A 19,383-nucleotide genomic window follows, 5' to 3' on the forward strand; every position below is an offset into this window, starting at 1 on the left:
AAAGAACAATTAATTCTACTATTATATAAACTATTTGGGAAAACAGATGAAGAAGGAGTCCTACCAAATTCTTTTATGATACAAATATTGTGCTGATACCTAAACCAGAAAGAGCCAAAACAGAGAAAGAAAATTACAGACTAATGTCCTTAATGAATATAAAAGCAAAAATTTTAAATAAAACACTAGCAAAGAGATTACAACTTATCTCAAGGATCATACACTATGATAAGGTAGAATTTATACCAGGACTGCAGGGCTGGTTCAATATTAGGAAAGCTATCAGCGTAATTGACCTATCAACAATAAAACTAACAGAAATTATATGATTATCTCAATGGATGTAGAAACAGTATTTTACAAAATACAACACCCATTCCTATTGAAAAGAAGAGGGCACAGGAATAAATGGAGTCTTCTTTAAAACGATAGATAGCACCTATCCAAAAAATAATCAGCAAGCATTATATGTAAAGGGGATAAGCTAGAAGCATTTCCAATATGATCAGGGGTAAAAACAAGGATGTCCATTATCACCACTGTTATTCAATATTGTGCTAGAAATGTTAGCTGTAATAATAGGAAAAGAAAAAGAAATTAAAGGAATTAGAATAGGCAAAGAAGAAACAAAGCTATCACTCTTTGCAGATGATATGATGGCAGACCTAGATAATCAATTAAGAAATTACTTGAAATAATAAATACATTTAACAAAGTTGCAGGATATAAAATAAAACCATACAAATCACTGGTACTTCTATATATTACTAACAAAGCCCAACAGCAACAGATAAAAAGAGAAATTCCATTCAAAATTACTGTAGACATTAGAAAATACTTGGAAGTCTACCTGCTAAAACAAAACCAGGAACTATATGAACACAATTATAAAACATTTTTCACAGAAATAAAGTCATATCTAAATAATATCAATTGCTCATGGGTAGGCCGCGCTAATATAATAAAAATGACAATGCTACCTAAATTAATTTACTTATTCAGTGCCATACCAATCAAACTACCAAAAAATTATTTTATACAGCCAGAAAAAAACAATAACCAAATTTATCTGGAAGAACAAAAGGTTCAGAATATTAAGAGAATTAATGAAAATAAATGCAAGGGAAGGTAGCCTAGCTGTACCAGATCTTAAATTGTACTATAAAGTAGCAATCATCAAAACTACTTGGTACTAGCTAAGAAGTAGAGTGGTGGATCAATGGAACAGGTTAGGTACAAAAGACAGGAAAATGATATATGTTGCAGAAGATATGGGAAAATTGGAACACTAATGCATTCTTGGTGGAGCTGTGAAATGATCCAAACATTCTGGAGAGCAATTTGGAACTATACACAAAGGGCTATAAAAATGTGCATACCCTTTGATCCAAGCAATAGCACTTCTAGGGCTATGTCCCAAAGAAATTATAAAAATGGGAAAAGCATCCACATGTACAAAAATATTTATGGCAGCTCTTTTTGTAGTGGCAAAGAATTGGAAATTGAGGGGATGCCCATCAATGGGAGAATGGCTCAACAAGTTGTGGTATATGAATGTAACGGAATACTATTGTGCTTTAAGAAATGATGAGCAGACAGACTTCAGAAAAACCTGGAAAGACTTATATGAACTGATGCAGAGTGAAATGAGCAGAACCAAGAGAACACTGTACACAGTAACAGCCACACGGTGTGATGACTGACTTTGATAAGACTTCGCTCTTCTTCACAATGCAAGGATCTAGGCCAACTCCAAAAGTCTCAAGTTGAAAAATGCTATCCACACACAGAGAAAGACCATGCAGTCTGAATGCAAACGGAAGCATACTATTTACTCTTCTTTTCCTTTGTTGTTTTGTTTCATTGCTTCATTCTTGTGGTTCCTCCCATTAGTTCTAATTGTTATTTACATCATGACTAATGGGAAAATATGCTTAATATGAATGTATAAGTAGAGCCTGCATCAGACTGCACGCCATTGTGGGGAGGCAGGGAGGAAAAAGAGGGAGAAAAAATTTAAAACTCAAAATCTTATGGAAGTGAATGCTGAAAACTAAAAATAAATAATTTTTAAAAATCACTTTAGATTTAAAAAAACACAAGTGTTCTAAAGACCAAACTTGTGAAGTAAGGACTTATTATTCAATAAGAACTATTAAAGAAACTGGAGAGAAGTCTGGTTACTATTAGGTTTACACAGTTTCCCATAATATATACATGTTGTATAGTACTGTATGTGTGTGTGTGCATACATACGCTATAATAAGCTCTAAATGGATAACTGATCTAGATATAAAAGGTCACATCATAAACAAGTTAGAGGATCAAGGAAGAAAACATTTTTCATAATTAGAGAGAGTTGAAGAATTACTGACAGTTAAGAGATGGAAATGATTGTAGAAGATAAAATGGAAGCATTAAAAATATAATAGAACCTAAAAAGGAAGAATTTTACAAGTGGTGGTTGCATTTTTAGACCCAATTCAAAACAGTTACAAAAATATTTTTTTGATATAAATAGAATCTCATTTTAATGAATAATATTATGACATTCCTTGCATGAAATTATTTACACACAGAAGCCAACAGCCCACACTAAAACCATCTTTAACAGGGATTCCAAAGTACACTTGCCAGTCTACTTAGTAATCAACTGAAGATATTGTTTTAGCAAAACATGTCTGTAGCATACAGATAAAAAATCAGATATAATTTACAAAAACTGACATCTTTTCTTGAGAGCTAAAAGTGTATGAATGGGTGTGAGCCATACAATAATGAGGTTGCCAGAATAGGGGTATTAAATCTATAAAGTGTATTATAATCCTAAGAGTCTGTCACTGAGGAAAGCCTGAATGATTTATGCAATATATACTTAGCTATATTTTCACCATTTTCTTAAATGTCTTATTTTTAAATATGGAACCATTAAAGAAAAAAAAACCAGGTATTTTTTCTAAATCTAAAACTAAGTGAAATATTAACTTTTAAAAATCTACCCAAAATTTGAAAGTATAAAAATGAATACCAATGAAAAACAAAGAAGCTAACTTCTGAAATTTATCTGACCACTTGGTAACACTGTTAATTCATATTTTAAATAATAAGAATACGACTTGTAAAGATTAGGTTTAATGGTTAAAATTCTTTATAAGTGTATGTGACCATTTAGAGTTTCACAAAAAATATGAAAGCATTTATGTTTAATTCACCTTTATTCTACCTATTTATCACTCTCATGCAAAATCAGAAGAGATTCCAATATGTAATCTGAACTCCCTATTACCTGCCAAGTAAAATTTAAACTCCTTTTCCTGGCATTCAAGGCCCTCTATCATATGACTCCGCACTTCTATTTCATATTAATGCCTTTCATGTACTCCACCCTCCAAATAAACTAACTTTACTTTCTTTCATTCTCCCCTACTAACAGTAATTTCTTCTTTTTCCAGTATGTTCCTCTGTGCACACTTTTTCCTATGGCTTAAATATAATTTTCTTTCCTTTACTGGCTAAATTCCTATCCATCTAAAAACCAAATCTGTTACCTCCTCTGTAAAGCCTATTGCTTTTAAACCTCATAAAACTCTTTTTTGTGTGTGTCTTATACCCCACTACAGACCATAAGCTATACTTATCCTGTATAAGCCTGTTTTGTATACATTTGTTTAAATGATGTTTCCCTCATCAGAATTCAAGCTATCTGAGGCCAGAGACTGTCTTTTGCCTTTCTTTTGCATCACCAGCATTTAGCACGATGCCTGGCACTTAATAAGCACCTTCAATCATTTTCCAGTCATGTCTGACTCTTTATGACCCCTCTGGGGTTTTCTTGGCAAAGATACTGGAGTGGTTTGCTATTTTCTTCTCCAGTTCATTTTACAAATGAGAAAACTGAGGCAAACAAGGATTAAGTGACTTGCCCAGGGTCACTCACCTAGTAAGTGTCTGAGGTCACATCTGAACTCAGGAATATGAGTCTTCCTGACTCCAGGCCTAGCTTCCTCCAGTAAGTGTTTAATAAATATTTACTGATATCGTCTGAAAGCAAAGACAATTAGCTACAGAGGCAAAAAATATGACTTTGGAGTTAATGACATAGGTTTAAATCCTTTTTTTGATATGAGAAAGTTGATTTCCTTGAGGACTCTTACTCAAACCCTAATTAGTATAAGTGTGTTCATTATTATTTCATAAGGGACAAAAATTATTTTACTATATTCACCTAGTAATACATACTTAGCCATCTAATTATTCTTAATCTATATTTTGTACAAGTTGCATAAGAATATAGATTGTGATAGGAAGGTCCTATAACAGGCCCCCAGCTTTTAATATAATGGTTAATACTTGTTTACCAGCCATAGAACTTAATTGCACAACCACAAGACTGCAGGAACCCTGACATAGACAACTTCATCCTGTTTTGCTCAAATTCCATGACTCAATCAAGCACAAGTTTTGCAATGGTACAGAAAGTCCTCTAGCTCCCCCAAAAATGTTCTTGGGACATACGTATAGTCTGAATCATGTCCTATTGTCCAACCTTAGAAATAGCCCATCCATCTTGTAACCACCTGGTCAGGGGAAATATTTCCTGCCTTGCCCAATTCATGACCCTGATGATATATTGTTTTGCTTATTTTAGCCTATGCATCATACGCCAACCAGTGGAATTATTCTGTATCTGATAGCCCCTCTTGAATGTCTAGATATCCAACCTTACAATAATAAGGGCCCTGGAAGGAGGGGGCACCTGAGAAAGCGAAGAAGGTCCGGGGTCTGCTTCACTGAAGGGAGCCAGGTCCCTTTAATAAAGTGTTTTGGCTTGGAGCTCTGCCTCAGTTTCCCTTTTTGGTCATCCAGGGTAGTTTTTTCCCCCACAGATACTTACTAACCTAAAGCAAGTTATTTAATATCTTGGGGCTTCATTTTACCCATTTGTAGAATATGAGATGGTAGATAGGGTCTGATAACCCAGTATCTGGTTTGATGCTCTAGAAACAGGAAGCATGTTAAAGGAATGAATGTTATTGCAAATTTAGGAAATGTTTATTGTACTTGGAAAGAAAAATGTTCCTTTCCCATTAAAAAAAAACAACAAAATATTATACATCTTCTTAGATTTTATCATGTATATACACATATACTTATATCTACATATGTCTATACACACATGTATACATATACACACGTAAGACATTATATAAATATATACTGGACCTGTGGTTTCATTAGTGTAGGAACTCCTCAGTAAACTCCCTATAACAATACAGGTCAGCATCTTCTTTGCAACTTTTAGTCTGAGAGTGTTACCTACTGGCATATTATCATTTAAATGATTTTGATTAAACAAAGGTAAAATATGACTATGAGCAAACTAAGACTGACTGGAATTATTTTAGAAAACCCAAGCATATCTGAAAACCTCTATGAGATTTGGAGTCAAAGAGCCTGGACATTAGATCAGATGACATCTTATGTCCCTTTTAGCTCTAAATCTATGAACATCTGGCTAAAACTAAAATTATCTGCAGAGGAAAACCAAAATCCACTTTTTGAACTTTTATGGGCTTAGATGTGTCAGAGATAGGATTTTAGGCCTGGTCTTTATGGTGACAGAATTAGAACTCTATTCACTATGCCTCCCATATCAAGTGATCAATCAATTAAGTGCATACTATATCCTAAGCTCTATGTCTATCATAAACACAACTCTCTCTAACTCTCTCTCTCTCAGTAAAAATTTCAAGTGATCTGACCAATGGAGAATGATTCACTCTGAATGTGTTTTCTAGATAACTAAGCATTTAAACCCTTAGTCTTAGCACACTGATGATACTGAGGTCTACTGAGGTATGTATTACTACTTGTACATACATATCAGAGTCTCAAAAATATGAAAAATTTTTACTATGGCCTAAACAATTCCTTGGATTTTTTTTTTGTTTAATACATAAATGAAGAGAGTATGATTAGAAGTTCCTGTTCACAAACAACGAGAGAAAAGACCATCAGCTACTTCTTTGAAGCTTAAAGATTACACAAAAAATGTAAATGTAGTTATTCAAATACGTTATGTGATGGAAAACATTCATGAATGTACTGCACAGTGCTACCACCACTAGTATAAAAATATGTCTGTAAAAGGAATATAATAAATCCTGGTTGCATGAAAAAATATCCCTACCCCAATACAGACATTTTAGATATCTATCTGAAATTTATATTCAGATGCTAGTCACCAAAAATGAAACCTGATAAAACACATCTAACAGGTGAGAAAGAAGGTACATTAACAGAAGTTATTCTCACTTTTTTACCTATAGTCAGGCTGTCTACTTATGGGATGTTCATCCCTTGCCCATCGATAGCTGGTCTCATCCTGAAACATAAAAAGATACTTATTACACATTTGTATACTTACATAAATATATTACATCTAAATTATTTTGATTAAGCATAGGTAAAATATGACTATGAACCTAAAACTATGACTGTAACTATTTTAGATAAACCAAGCACATCTGAAAATCTGTGTAGATTTGGAGTCTGATGGCTAAACTTGATGGGGGAACCTATAAGGGTCCATTTCAGCTTTAAATCTGTGAACCTCAGTGGCAAAAACCAAATATAGAAGAAAACAAAAATCCACTTTTTGAATATTTGCCTTAGATTTATAGGTAAAATATTTTAACAACTAAAAGAAAAGCCTCGCTGAAAAGAGAGGTCCCTAATGAGCTACCCCACTAATTTAAGAACTCAAGTTGGCTTATTCTTTAAGAACTCAAACCAGCCTTACTAGCTGTATGACCTTAACAGCAATTCACTTAATCTGTTTGACTCAGTTTCCTTCAACTGCATATTCATAGAATGATAACAGCACCTACCTCCCAGAGTTGTTGTAAGGACCAAATGAGATATTATTTGTAAATCATTTAGCAGTGTCTAGCACATAGGAGGTACTATATAGATACTAGCTTTCATCATCACCATCATCACCATCACAACTATTCTCTGCCCATGACAAACAGCACAAAAAAAAATATTAATTTGCTTCCAGCCAATGCCTAAGTATATTTTCTCAAGTATTATTTTTTATTTTCTATTTGACCTTTCTTTTGATGACTGATTCCAGTCTTTTCCAGATTTAAGTCCTATACTAAACTTACTATTTTCTCCTTTTAACATGGTCATTTCCTTTCTCAGCTACAATTAAAACTAAGTAGAACCTGAAAACATCAATCACTTATGTGTCAGCCAAATGCATGAATGATTTCGTACTAAAACAACATATAAATCTAAAATACTCATTCTTACTTTCTAACATAAGTCATGGAAAATGCATAAAGAAAACACAACAGCAACAAATAATAGAAATAATGGTTTAACCAAGCAGGAAAGCCAAAGCACACTGACATCAAACTCAATCTTGTCTGCAGCCTTTACAAATTCCAATTCACCATAACCGAAGTAACTGGTAGTAAAAAAAATATTCACCCTATACCCCAGGTCCTATATCTGTAACTCTAAAAAACTGATATCCAATGGGACCAAATGGCTTTTTACATTCTCCTGAATGCAGTCTGTGAAGAAGTGTTCCTCCTTAAAATAAGGATTACAATAAAACTAACTTGGTTAAAATGAGTGATATTTAGCTACATTTTGGTAACTTATAAAAAAGTAAAAATTCTTCTCATCCTAAAAGACTTCCTACGGATGTTATCTCCTACCTGAAGTCTTCTGTTATAATGCCCTGAAAGAAAAGCAATCTTTGTTTTCTCCCTTCCTCTCATAGCAGTTTGTGCATGTTACTATATCTCCTATCATATTTATGTTTACATGTCTAATTATTCCTTAACAGACTGTTAGGGTTTTTTTGACAGTTGGGTGGGGGTTTTTTTGTTGGTTTTTGTAATCCCAGAACCTAGCATGTAGCTACCATGTTCGATGACTTTGAACTCAATATATAGCCCTTTGGTAAACACTGAGGATCCTGTTCCTAACATACAGACACACTTGCAAATTGCCTTTTAGGGATGCCACTGAAGGGTTGAGAAATGTGCTTCTACAGTTTTATACACACACACACACACACACACACACACACACACACACGTATGTATGTATACATTATAGTTCATCAGCCATCTCCACATGATTATCAGTTAACAGCAATTAATCAGGCAAACTTAATTAGGTTTTATAAAGGAGTATCTACTAAATTTATATAGTAAGAAGTACTGATACTAAACCATCCTTCTCCTCTGAAAAGTCTGTGATACACTTTCTACTAGAACAGAGTGCTGGGAAAAGTGAGCTCAAACTTATAAAACATAAGCAGCAAAATGGTAGCTCCTAGTTGCCAAGAATTCCTTTCCTTCATTTTGTGTAGAACTCATTAAATTCCCCTTACACATGGCGCAGTTTTTTTGCTGAGCTCCTACATCTTGAAGATACGGTTGCTAATTAACTGAGGCAATACTGGAGAAGACGCCATTAATCCAAAATCTTCTGAACCCTCAAAACTTACAAGGACTTCCTCTGGGAAAGGGATTAGATAGAAAAGAGACTGAGCCCAAGACACTCTCCTCATTCTAAAGAAATTCTTTCTCAAGAATTTGGCTGGAATGCTTCCTCCTGGCTTGATCCTCACCTCAAATCCCTTGGTCCTGAACTGGCTTGCAATTAATAAACTACAGGATGTGACCACGTTTTCTCAACCAATCCCAACATATTTCTTAAGCAACATCACTGCAATGCATCCAACGGCTTTTAAAAAGATCTAAACTGATCAGCAATTTTTTCTTATTTTTCTTTTTTTTTTAATGCCAAAGACTCCTTTGGCAGTTTGCTGGAACCCATACTTCCTTTTGGAATAATGTTGTTATACGTAAAATAAAATGTATAATATAACAAAGGAAATGAATTATATTGAAAAAAATGTAAAGACTCTCCTAAAATCTATCCATAGATCTTTTGGGAGTCTATGAACTCCAGTGTAAGAATAGCTGGTCTAGGGGCAGCTAGGTGGCACAGTAGATAGAGTCCTGCAGTCAAACCACCTGAGTTTAAAACCAGGCTCACAAATTCGACACTTTGTTGCTGTGTGACCCTAGGCAAGTCACTTAACCCCAATGGACTCATCAAAAATAGATAAACAAATAGCTAATCTAAATCTGGTTACAGCATCTGCAGTTTTGCAACTGTAACTTTTTACACTCTCAAATAAGTCTTATTAAATAGTATTTCAAAATATCAGGAAACACATCTAGAAAGTTCAAAGTCTTTAACAACAGTAAATTTTTTTAAGTCAACAAAAGAACAAACATGAACTCTAAATCCTTAACAAAAATTAAATCACCTAAGATTTTAAGAAAAAAAATCATGAGAAATATGTTATTATTGTTGAGAAAAAAAGAATCTGTTAATCTTACATGCAATAAACCAACAAGAAAACGAAATCTTTGGGTATTCATGGATTTAATCCAAAGGCACAATGAATTAAAGGAAAGTACAGCATCCATTCTTATTTCCCAATTTCACTGAAGGATATCTTCATTCTAATTTATTCAGAGATGCAGCACAGCATAGCATGGTTTTTCTTGAAATCAGGAAGACTTGGGTTCAAGTCCTACTTCTAAGACATAATAGCTATGTGACCCTAGCTAAGTCACTTAACCTCTCTGTGGTCAAGGCAACATTTTGAGTAGTTTGCTAGATTCCTCACCCAGCGAAATCACAGGTCCAGTCCTCATTCTTTTTTTTTTTTGAGGCAATCGGGGGCTAACTGACTTGCCCAGGGTCACACAGCTAGTAACTGTCAAGTTTGGATCCTCCTGATTCCAAGGCCGGGGCTCTATTTACTGCATCACTTAGCTGCTCCTATCCAGCACCCATCCTTTACCCATCAAAAGGAAAAAGAACTTCTAAACCTAAAAAAGTAAAAATAAAAATGCCTAAAATCTGAGAGTATCTATTTGATAAATGGTCATAAGATATGAATAAGCAGTTTTCAGAAGAAATCTGAAAGAAAAAATGTTCTAAATCACTAATAACAAGAAAAGTGCAAATCCGAGAATCTGAGTTCAAATCCAGCCTCAGACACTTGACACTTACTAGCTGTATGACCTTGGGTAAGTCACTTAAACTTCATTGCCTAGACAAAAACAAGCAAACAAACAAAAAAAAAGAAAATGCAATCAACAAAATCAAAAGAATGAAAAAATAGATGAAAATGTGAACTATCTCACTGGAAAAACTGACCTGGAAAACAGATCGGTCAGAGATAATTTAATTTAAGAATTACTGGGCTGCCTGAAAGCCGTGATCAAAAAAAAAAGCATGGACAGCATCTCTCAAAAAATTATAAAGGAAAACTGCCTCAATATCCTAGAAGCAGAGGGCAAAATGGTAACTGAAAGACTCTATCAATGACCTACTGAAAGAGATTCCAAAATGAAAATTCTCATTAATATTATAGCCAAATTACAGAATTGTCAGGTCAAGAAGAAAATACTGCAAGCAGCCAGGAAGAAACTGATCAAATATTAGGGAGCCACACTGAGAATTACAGAGGATTTAGCAGCTTCTACATTACAGGATCAGAAGGCTTGGTATGTGATATTCTAGAAGGCAAAGGAGCTTGGATTACAACCAAAAACCAACTATGCAGCAAAACTGAGCATAATCCTTCGGGGGGGAAATAGACATTCAATGAAATCAAGGACTTTCAAACATTCCTGATGAAAGATCAAAGCCGAACAAAATATGATTTGCAAATATAAGAATCAAGAGAAGCATAAAAAGTTAAATGTGAAAAGGAAAACGAATTATTCAATAAGGTTAAACTATTTACATCCTTACAAGGGAAGGTCAAATTTGTAACTCTTAATAACTATCGCTATTGGGCAGTTAGAAGAAGTATACATAGACAGATGGGGCAGGTATATGCTAACTTTGATGGGATGATATTTAAAAAAATTAAGGGATGAGAAAGAGGATAGCACTAGGAGAAGAGGGAAGGGAGAGAAAGACTGGGGTAAATTATCACATATGGAGAGGCATGAAAGACCTATTAGAGTGGAGGGAGCAGGGTGAGCACTGCTTGAAACTTACTCTCAACAGATTCGCCTCTACAACGGAATAATACATAGATTCATTTAGGTACAGAAATTTACCTTACTTTAAAAGGAAGTAGATGGGGGACAAGGAAGCAGGGGGGACAGTAATAATAGAAGGGAAGGCAGAATGAGGAAAGCAGTGGAAGGAAAAAACTGGTGAGGAGGGACAGAGAGGGAGGGAGGGAGAGGTGAGAGGGAGAGAGAGGGACAGAGAGAGAGAAAGAGAGAGAGAGAGAAAGAGAGAGAGAGTGAGAGAGACAAGTATAAATACGGGAATATGTGAATGGGATGAAGTCACCCATAAAATGGAAGCAGCAAAGTGGATTAAAAATCAGAATCCTGTTGTTTGCAAGAAACACATTTAAAGCAGAGACATACACATAGTGAAGGTAAAAGGCTGGAGTAGAATATATTGTGCTTCACCTTAACTTAAAAAAGCAGAGGTAGCAATCATGATCTTAGACAAAGCAAAAGCAAAAATAGATCTAATTAAAAGAGACAAGGAAAGAAATTACATCTTGCTAAAAGGTACTATAGATAATGAAGTAATATCAAATGGTATAGCATCCAAATTTCTAAAGGAGAAATTAAATTAGTTGCAAGAGAAAATAGAGAGTAAAACTGTACTAGTGGGGAACTTCAACTTTCTGCATTCAGAACTAGATAAATCTAACCAAAAAAAAGGGAGAAGTTAAGGAGGTGAAAAGAATTTTAGACAGTGAGACATGACAGACCTCTGGAAGAAAGTTGATGGGGATATAAAGAAATACACTCTTTTTTCAACAGTACATGAAACCTACACAAAATTGATCATGTATAGGGCAAAGAAGCAAATGCAGAAAGGCAGAAATATTAAATACATCCTTCTCAGATCATGATGCAATAAAAATTACATTTAATAAAGGGCTAAAGAAAGAGAGATTTAAACACCAAATTAGAAATCCTGAAAATCAAATGAGAACTAATAAAATTGAAAGAAACCATTAAACAGATAAACCATTTTGACTGAAAAAAATTAGAAAACCAAATTACCAGCATTTAAAATAAAAAAGATAAACCCACCAAAAATAAAGAGGAAATTACAGCAATAATTAGGAGTTGTTTTAGCCAACTGTATGCTAATAAATTTGACAATCTAAGTGAAATGGATGAATATTTACAAAAATATAAATAGGTAGATTAACAGAAGAGAAAACAGAATACTTCAATAATCTCATTTTAGAAAAAGAAACTGAACAAGCCATTAATGAACAGAAAAAATATCCAGGGCCAGAATTTACAAGTGAATTCTATCAAACATTTAAAGAACAATTAATTTCAATGCAATATAAATTATTTGGAAAAACAGGCAAAGAAGGAGTCCTACCAAATTCCTTTTACAACTCAAATATGATGCTGATAGCTATACCAGGAAGAGAAGAAAAAGAGAAAGAAAATTATAGACTCATTTCCACAATGAATATTGATGAAAAAAATTTAAACAAAACACTACCAATGAGATTACAGCAATATATCAAAAGGATTACACACTATGACCAGGTGGGTTTTATACCAGGAATACAGAGCTGGTTCAATATTAGGAAAACTATTAGCATAACTGACCACCATCAATAAAAAAACTAACAGAAATCATGATTATCTCAACAGATGCCAAAAAAGCTATTGACAAAATACAATACCTCTTCCTACTAAAAACATTAGAGAGCATGAGAATAAATGGATCTTTCCTTCAACGATAAGTAGTAACTATATAAAACCATTAGTAATCATTCAAGGATAACCTTGAAGCCTTCCCAATAAGATCAGGTGTGAAACAAGGATACCCATTATCACCACTATTATTCAATAATGTACTAGAAATGCTAGCTATACCAGTAAGAAAAGAAAAATAATTAAAATAGGCAATGAGGAAAGAAAAACTATCACTCTTTGCAGATGATAAGATGGTATACTTAGAGAACCCTAGACAATCCATTAAAAAACTAGTTGAAATAATTTTAACTTCAGCAAAGTTGCAGTATATAAAATAAAACCACATAAATCATCAACACTTCTATATATTATCCCAAAAAATCCAGTAACAAAAGACAAAAACAGAAATTTCATTTATAATAACTATGGACAATATAAAATATTTGGGAGTCTACCTGCCAAGACAAATTCAGGAACTATTGGTACACAATTATAAAACACTTTTCACACAAATAAATTAAGATCTAAACAACCGGAAATAATAATATTAGCTGCTCATGGATAGACAGAGTCAATTAAAAAAAATGACAATTCCACCTAAATCAATTTATTCCTTCAGTGCCAAACCAATCAATCTGCCAAATATTTCTTTTATAGAGCTAGAAAAGCTAATACCAAAATTCATCTGGAAGAACAAAAGGTCAAGAATATCAAGGGAATTAATGAAAAAAATGTGAAGGAAGATGACCTAGCTATATACCAGATTTCAAACTATAATAAAGAAGTAATCATCAAAACTATCTGGTACTGGCTAAGAAATAGATTGGTGTAGCAGTGAAATAGATTAGGTACATAAGACTAAATAGTAAATAAATGACCACAGTTATCTAAAGTTTGATAAACCCGGGGGCAGCTAGGCGGCGCAGTGGATAGAGCACCAGCCCTGGAGTCAGAAGGACCTGAGTTCAAATCCGGCCTCAGACACATAACACTTACTAGCTGTGTGACCCTGGGCAAGTCACTTAACCCCACTGCCTAGCCAAAAAAAAAAAACAAATAAAGTTTGATAAACCCAAAGAACCTAGCTTGTGAGACAAGAACTCACTATTTCACAAAAACTTCTGGGAAAACTAGGAAACAGTATGGCAAAAACTAGTTATAGACCAACATCTTACACTGTATATCAAGATAAGATTGAAAGATCCAATGAGAATTATTATGTTTACCAAGTAATTTTATTTAATCTTGACACATGCTTCATTACCTATTAATTCAGGACATTGAAGAAAAGGACTAGCAGAGGAACGTCAAATGTGAAGGCAGGAGAGAAGAAACAAATCACACCAAGAGACTGCCAGCTACCAATGAAGCATTAGATCAGAAAAAAAAAGAATAAAAGATACAATAGTTTTTGTTCTCTAGGTTAGCAGGCAGCCTGGAATGAACACACACACACACACACACACACACACACAGAATCTTGACAACTAACACAAATTCTACTGTCTTCTTTCATCTTAAATGCTCAAAACAATTATAGGTAGATACCTAATGTTAAGAATAGCCACACAGATAGGGAGTATCTACTCATCCCTAGAGTGCCAAGGCAACAGATGATCCAATCACTTGCCCACCTAGTGAAAAGAGGAGGGAAGAGGATAAGATGCCTATATAGGTCTCACCCACCACTTTTATGCAGCAGGCATTTTAAAGGATCAAGTCAGAAATATTTATTCAATACTCTACATGACCACAGAGCAGTCAAAAATTGCATCCAATCAATGTTTTAAAAGTATAGGAACAAAAAAGTGACGGGGGAAAAATTACATATGCCTCTTTGGCATGGACCACTTCTTTGATCATGAGAAAAACTGCGGCCCTCGTCATATTCTAGGTAATCAACATGACCATAACCATATCTATTGTAGCCTCCTTCACCAGGTCTGTCTAGCAGTGGTGGTTTCTTGGGTACGATATTAACTACTCTATGGTAGTCATCCTAAAACAGACAAAAAGAAATGTATAAAATCACTAATTTCACTACTAAAATGGCTTTTTTAAAAGCACAGGAGTCTTTGCCTTTAAATAAAGTGCAAAAAAAAAAGTAAAAATAAAGTGAGTAAACTTGGAAAAAAATTCTTATTAAACCTAACCCTCATAAAGCCTTTAAAACACCAGAAAATTTTAAGTAAGCTGTTTAGTGAAAGAAAGCTAACTATAAAAACTATGCCATTTCTTTTCTACATTAAGGTAAACTAAAGTGTGAAAGTATTTAGAAAAACTATTAAAGCTCTATACAAATGTAATATATAAAAGTTAAATGCATTTGTATAGACTGGCAAAAGGCTTAAGTAAAAAGCTGAAAGTTTATACATTAATCTCGATATTTCTGAGCTTCTGCAAAATGGAGCAAATGACCAAAATTAGTGGCCGTTACCTTAAAGTATTTCTAGTATACTATAAATTTAGATTCTGCAAACCCAACAGCTACTAAATTAGAAAGACGCATGGCGCTTTGATGATACTATTTTGGAAGCAATAAAATCACTGATTTCACACATGAAAGGAAGATATTACTGGTGTTTATAGTTAACTGAGTTCCAACGAAGCTGCTTTCAGAACTTCTTTAAATCTTTAGAACTTATTTATTCAGAATTCAATTGTATCCTAAGTTCAGAGCAAAAAAGAATTCATAAAACACATAACATACCAACATAATTTCATTTACCCTCTTCTCTAAAAACCAATCTGTGGGTTGTGATCAGTTATGACCTATAAGACTAGGTGTGTTTGTATGTATTACGTATATATTAAGTAGACTTAAGCAGGATAAAGAACAAATCCTCTGATATCAGGACAGGTTATATATTAAGATATTAAATATTAAGATATTAAACACTTCTATTTGAACAGGAATTGGTAATAATAAGAAACGAACACATTAGCAACAAGTCAAAACAATCAGTACTGTCCCTTCCCAAATAAAGTCCCCTGTAATTTAAAGATTTAAAAACACAAAAACAGAAGAGACCTCAAAGGTCGTGTAGTTCAGTTTGCCAAACAATATTATATATAATTCAATCTTATTTGAACGTTGAAATAATTCAACATTATTTGTGTGTGAAGCACTCCAGTGTCAGAAAGTGCACTATCTGATTTGGCAATCTGGCTTCCAATTTCACCATTCAAGTGAAACTAGGTTCACCAAAATTACTACAGAACTCTTAACTGCCAAATCTAATTGACTTCACATTTGAAGTACATTTCATATTTGAAGATTATCTATCAAACTGGTATGGAGCCATCTAGTCTAACAATCCATTTGTAATGGAAAAAATAACACCTTAAAAGATAGTATGATAGCAATAAACAAAGAAGTAGAAGGAACTATTTTGTATAACTCAGAGGGCACGTGGTGGTATAAGACTGATTTTAAAGATGGCAAACTGAGGCCCAGATTGGAGAAGTAACATGCCTAAGATTACATAAAGGCAGAGGTACAAAAAAAACCACGATTGCTTAATGACAAAACTGTGCTATTTTACATTACTGTGTCTACCAAACATCTATTTCATGGTAACCAAAACTGTCCCAGAATCATTTATTTTGGTCTTACCATTTCTGATTTTTCTATACCCTTATTAACAATTTAATTTTCACACAACAGCATTTATTTGGATAAGAAGAATTAATATTCTTTTTGGTTTTTTTTTTCTTATAGCTTTTATTTTAAACTTAAATACAAAATGAGAAGAGGAAAAAAAATACTGCCATGCACACAGCAGACCATATGAAAAGATTCAATATAAAACAATAAATTTCTATTGCAAGAAAATCTTTAATACTACACCTGGTTTTCAAAGCTGCCCAACTTTGCTTTCTTGTTGCTCTTCTTTTGCTCTCTGCTGTGCAGTTTTTACTTCCCCCCAACCCCAAAGAAGGCTACAAATTAAGCATGGATTCACAAACATATCTATAAACATACACATATATACACATATACACTCATACACACATATACAGGACAATACTATGCTTATTTCCGCCTGTCATCTGTTTCTCTGAAGGTGGATAGCTTCTTCCTTCATAGTTTCAAGTCTTCCCATGTTTTTCTAATTTAACCAGCTCATCATTCTCTACGCCACAGCAGTATTCCAATTTAATCATATCTTATTTGAGAGACTGTCTATAAAAGTTCTCCCCCTCCCCATTTTTTGCATTCCTTCTATCCTTGGCTATACAGGTTTTATTTATACAAGAAATTTTTAATTTAAAATAATTGAAATTAACTTTGTTTTACACTTCAACAATGCTCTCACCTAATAATACTGCTGAATCTACTTCCTTTATATCTTTTTTCCCTGGTTTCTTTGAAGTTCCTGACCTTTTGCTCTTCCAAATGAACGTTATTATATTTTCTAACTCAGGAAGATAATTTTTTAGTAATTTAATTGGGATAACACTGAATAAATAGATTAGTTAGGTAAAATAGTCATTTTAAAAATCACAGTGGCTTTACCCACCCATGAACAATAAATATTACTTCAATTATCTAGATCTGAGTTTATTTGTATAAAAAGTCTTTTATGTTTATGTTCATATAGTTCCTGTGTTTGTTTTGCAGGTATATACTCATATACTTTCTACTGTCTAGGTATTCAAATGGTCTAAAATAATACCGAATGTTGTTGATACACAGTGTAGTTTCTCTATTTTTTCACTTTTGGTTAAATTACTTTTAACTTTAACTTTGTCTGAGATCATGATTACTATCCCTGCTTTTTTTACGCAACAAAATGTACTCCCTTTATTTTATCTTTGTGTGTATCTCATTTTTTTTTAATGTTTCCTAAAAGCAACATATTGTTGAAATGAAATTTTTAATCTGCTGTCCATTTCCATTTTATGGGCAAATTCGTCCCATTCACATTCTAAGGTACAATCACTTGTGTATTTTCCTCTTTCTTATTTTTCCTCACTATCTTTCTCACCCTACTTACCCTACCTGTTTTCACTCCTCTGGTTTATTTCTATCCACTATCTACTATCTGCCCACGCCTCTAAAAGTCCCTCCCTTATCTTCTCCCCATACCTTATCCTTTTGCCCACTTATTTCTTTTGAATTTAGAAGACTTTTATACCCTTCTAGATATGTATGTTGTTCCCTCTTTAACCCATTCCCAATGAGAGTAAGGTTCCTGCTTCATCTGCCCTTCCCCGCTACTAGCTTCTTCTGTATCAATTTCTTTTTATGCCTCATTCATATGAGATAATTATACCTTTTTATTTCTTTCAAACTATACAAATAATGATGATAATCAGAAGAGTACTGCTAATATTTTCACATACACAAAGTAAACAATTTGACTTTATTGAGTCCTGTATTATTGGTCTTTAATGTTTACCTTATATTTCTCCTGGATGTTATATGTCAAAATTTCCTTTAAGTTCTACTCTTTTCATCACAAATACCTGAAAGTTTTTCATTTAATTAAATGTCCTTTGTTTTTTTCATTCAGGATTATACTTAACTTTGCTGGGTAAGTTACCCTTGGTCACAACCCCAGCTCTTTTGCTCTACAGAATACAGTATTCCAAGACCTATGGTCCTTCAATGGAATAGCTGCTAGGTCTAGTGTAATCCTTACTGTAGCTCCATAATATTTAAATTGGCTTTTTTTCTTCTTGTTGCTTCCAATATTTTCTCCTTAATCTGGGAGCTTTGAAACTTGGCTATGACATTCCTGTAAGTTTCCCTCCTGGCATCTCTTTCATGTGGTGATCAGTGGATTTTTTTCTATTTCTGCTTTGCCTTCTTGTTCTAGAACTTCAGGGCAACTTTCCCTTGATAATTTCTCATAATATGGCATCAAGATTCTTTTTTTATCCTAATTTTCTGGCAGTCCAACTACTCTTATATTATTTCTCCTCAATCTGTTCTCCAGATCAGTTGTTTTTCTGACGTTTCACTTTCTCTTCTATTTTTTCATTCTTTTGATTTTGTTGTTTGATTTCTTGGTGTCTTAGGATGGCATTGGCTTCCTCCTGCACAATTCCAGTTTTCAAAGAATTATTTTCTTCCTTAAGTTTTTGATTTTCTATTTCAAATTGGTTGACTTTCTTTTCATAATTTTCTTGGATTGTTCTCATTTTTCCCCCTAATTTTTCAGTAATCTCTTATTTGATTTTTAAAGTCTTTTTTAAGCTCTTCCAAGAACTCTTTTTGTGCTTGAGACCATTTGATGTTTCTCACTGAAAAAGGAGTGACTTCTTTTCCTCCATTATCTTCCTATGAATATGAACACAGCTCTCTATCCACATAGTAACTATCTATATGGTCGGGTTATTTCTCCTTTGCTTACTCATTTTTAATTTTTTTTTTAGCAGCTATTAGTGTAATAAAGTTCCCAAAGTATGGAGAATGATGCCCCAAGCCTCAGGTCCTTCTTACTATTATTTTCTGACGTCTCTCTCAGGGCCCAAACTTGGAATCTCCCCTCCATTCCTAAGCCATGGCTGGGGCCGTCAAGCACACCGTCCGGCAAATGATCTTGCTCTCTACAGTCCC

General features: G+C 33.8%; 1 protein-coding gene across 1 annotated transcript in view; it reads right to left on the reverse strand.

Moving 5' to 3' along the window:
* PPHLN1 (periphilin 1) overlaps window positions 1–19,383 on the reverse strand; it is a 153,108-nt gene that overhangs the window by 99,023 nt on the left and 34,702 nt on the right. The window contains 1 exon segment of the mRNA XM_020979755.2: window positions 6,324–6,385. Within this exon segment, the coding sequence (XP_020835414.1) occupies window positions 6,324–6,385 (62 nt within the window).

This window comes from Phascolarctos cinereus, unplaced genomic scaffold, assembly GCF_003287225.1.
Source record: "Phascolarctos cinereus isolate Bilbo 61053 unplaced genomic scaffold, phaCin_HiC Scaffold_1;HRSCAF=81, whole genome shotgun sequence".
Classification (NCBI taxonomy): domain Eukaryota; kingdom Metazoa; phylum Chordata; class Mammalia; order Diprotodontia; family Phascolarctidae; genus Phascolarctos; species Phascolarctos cinereus.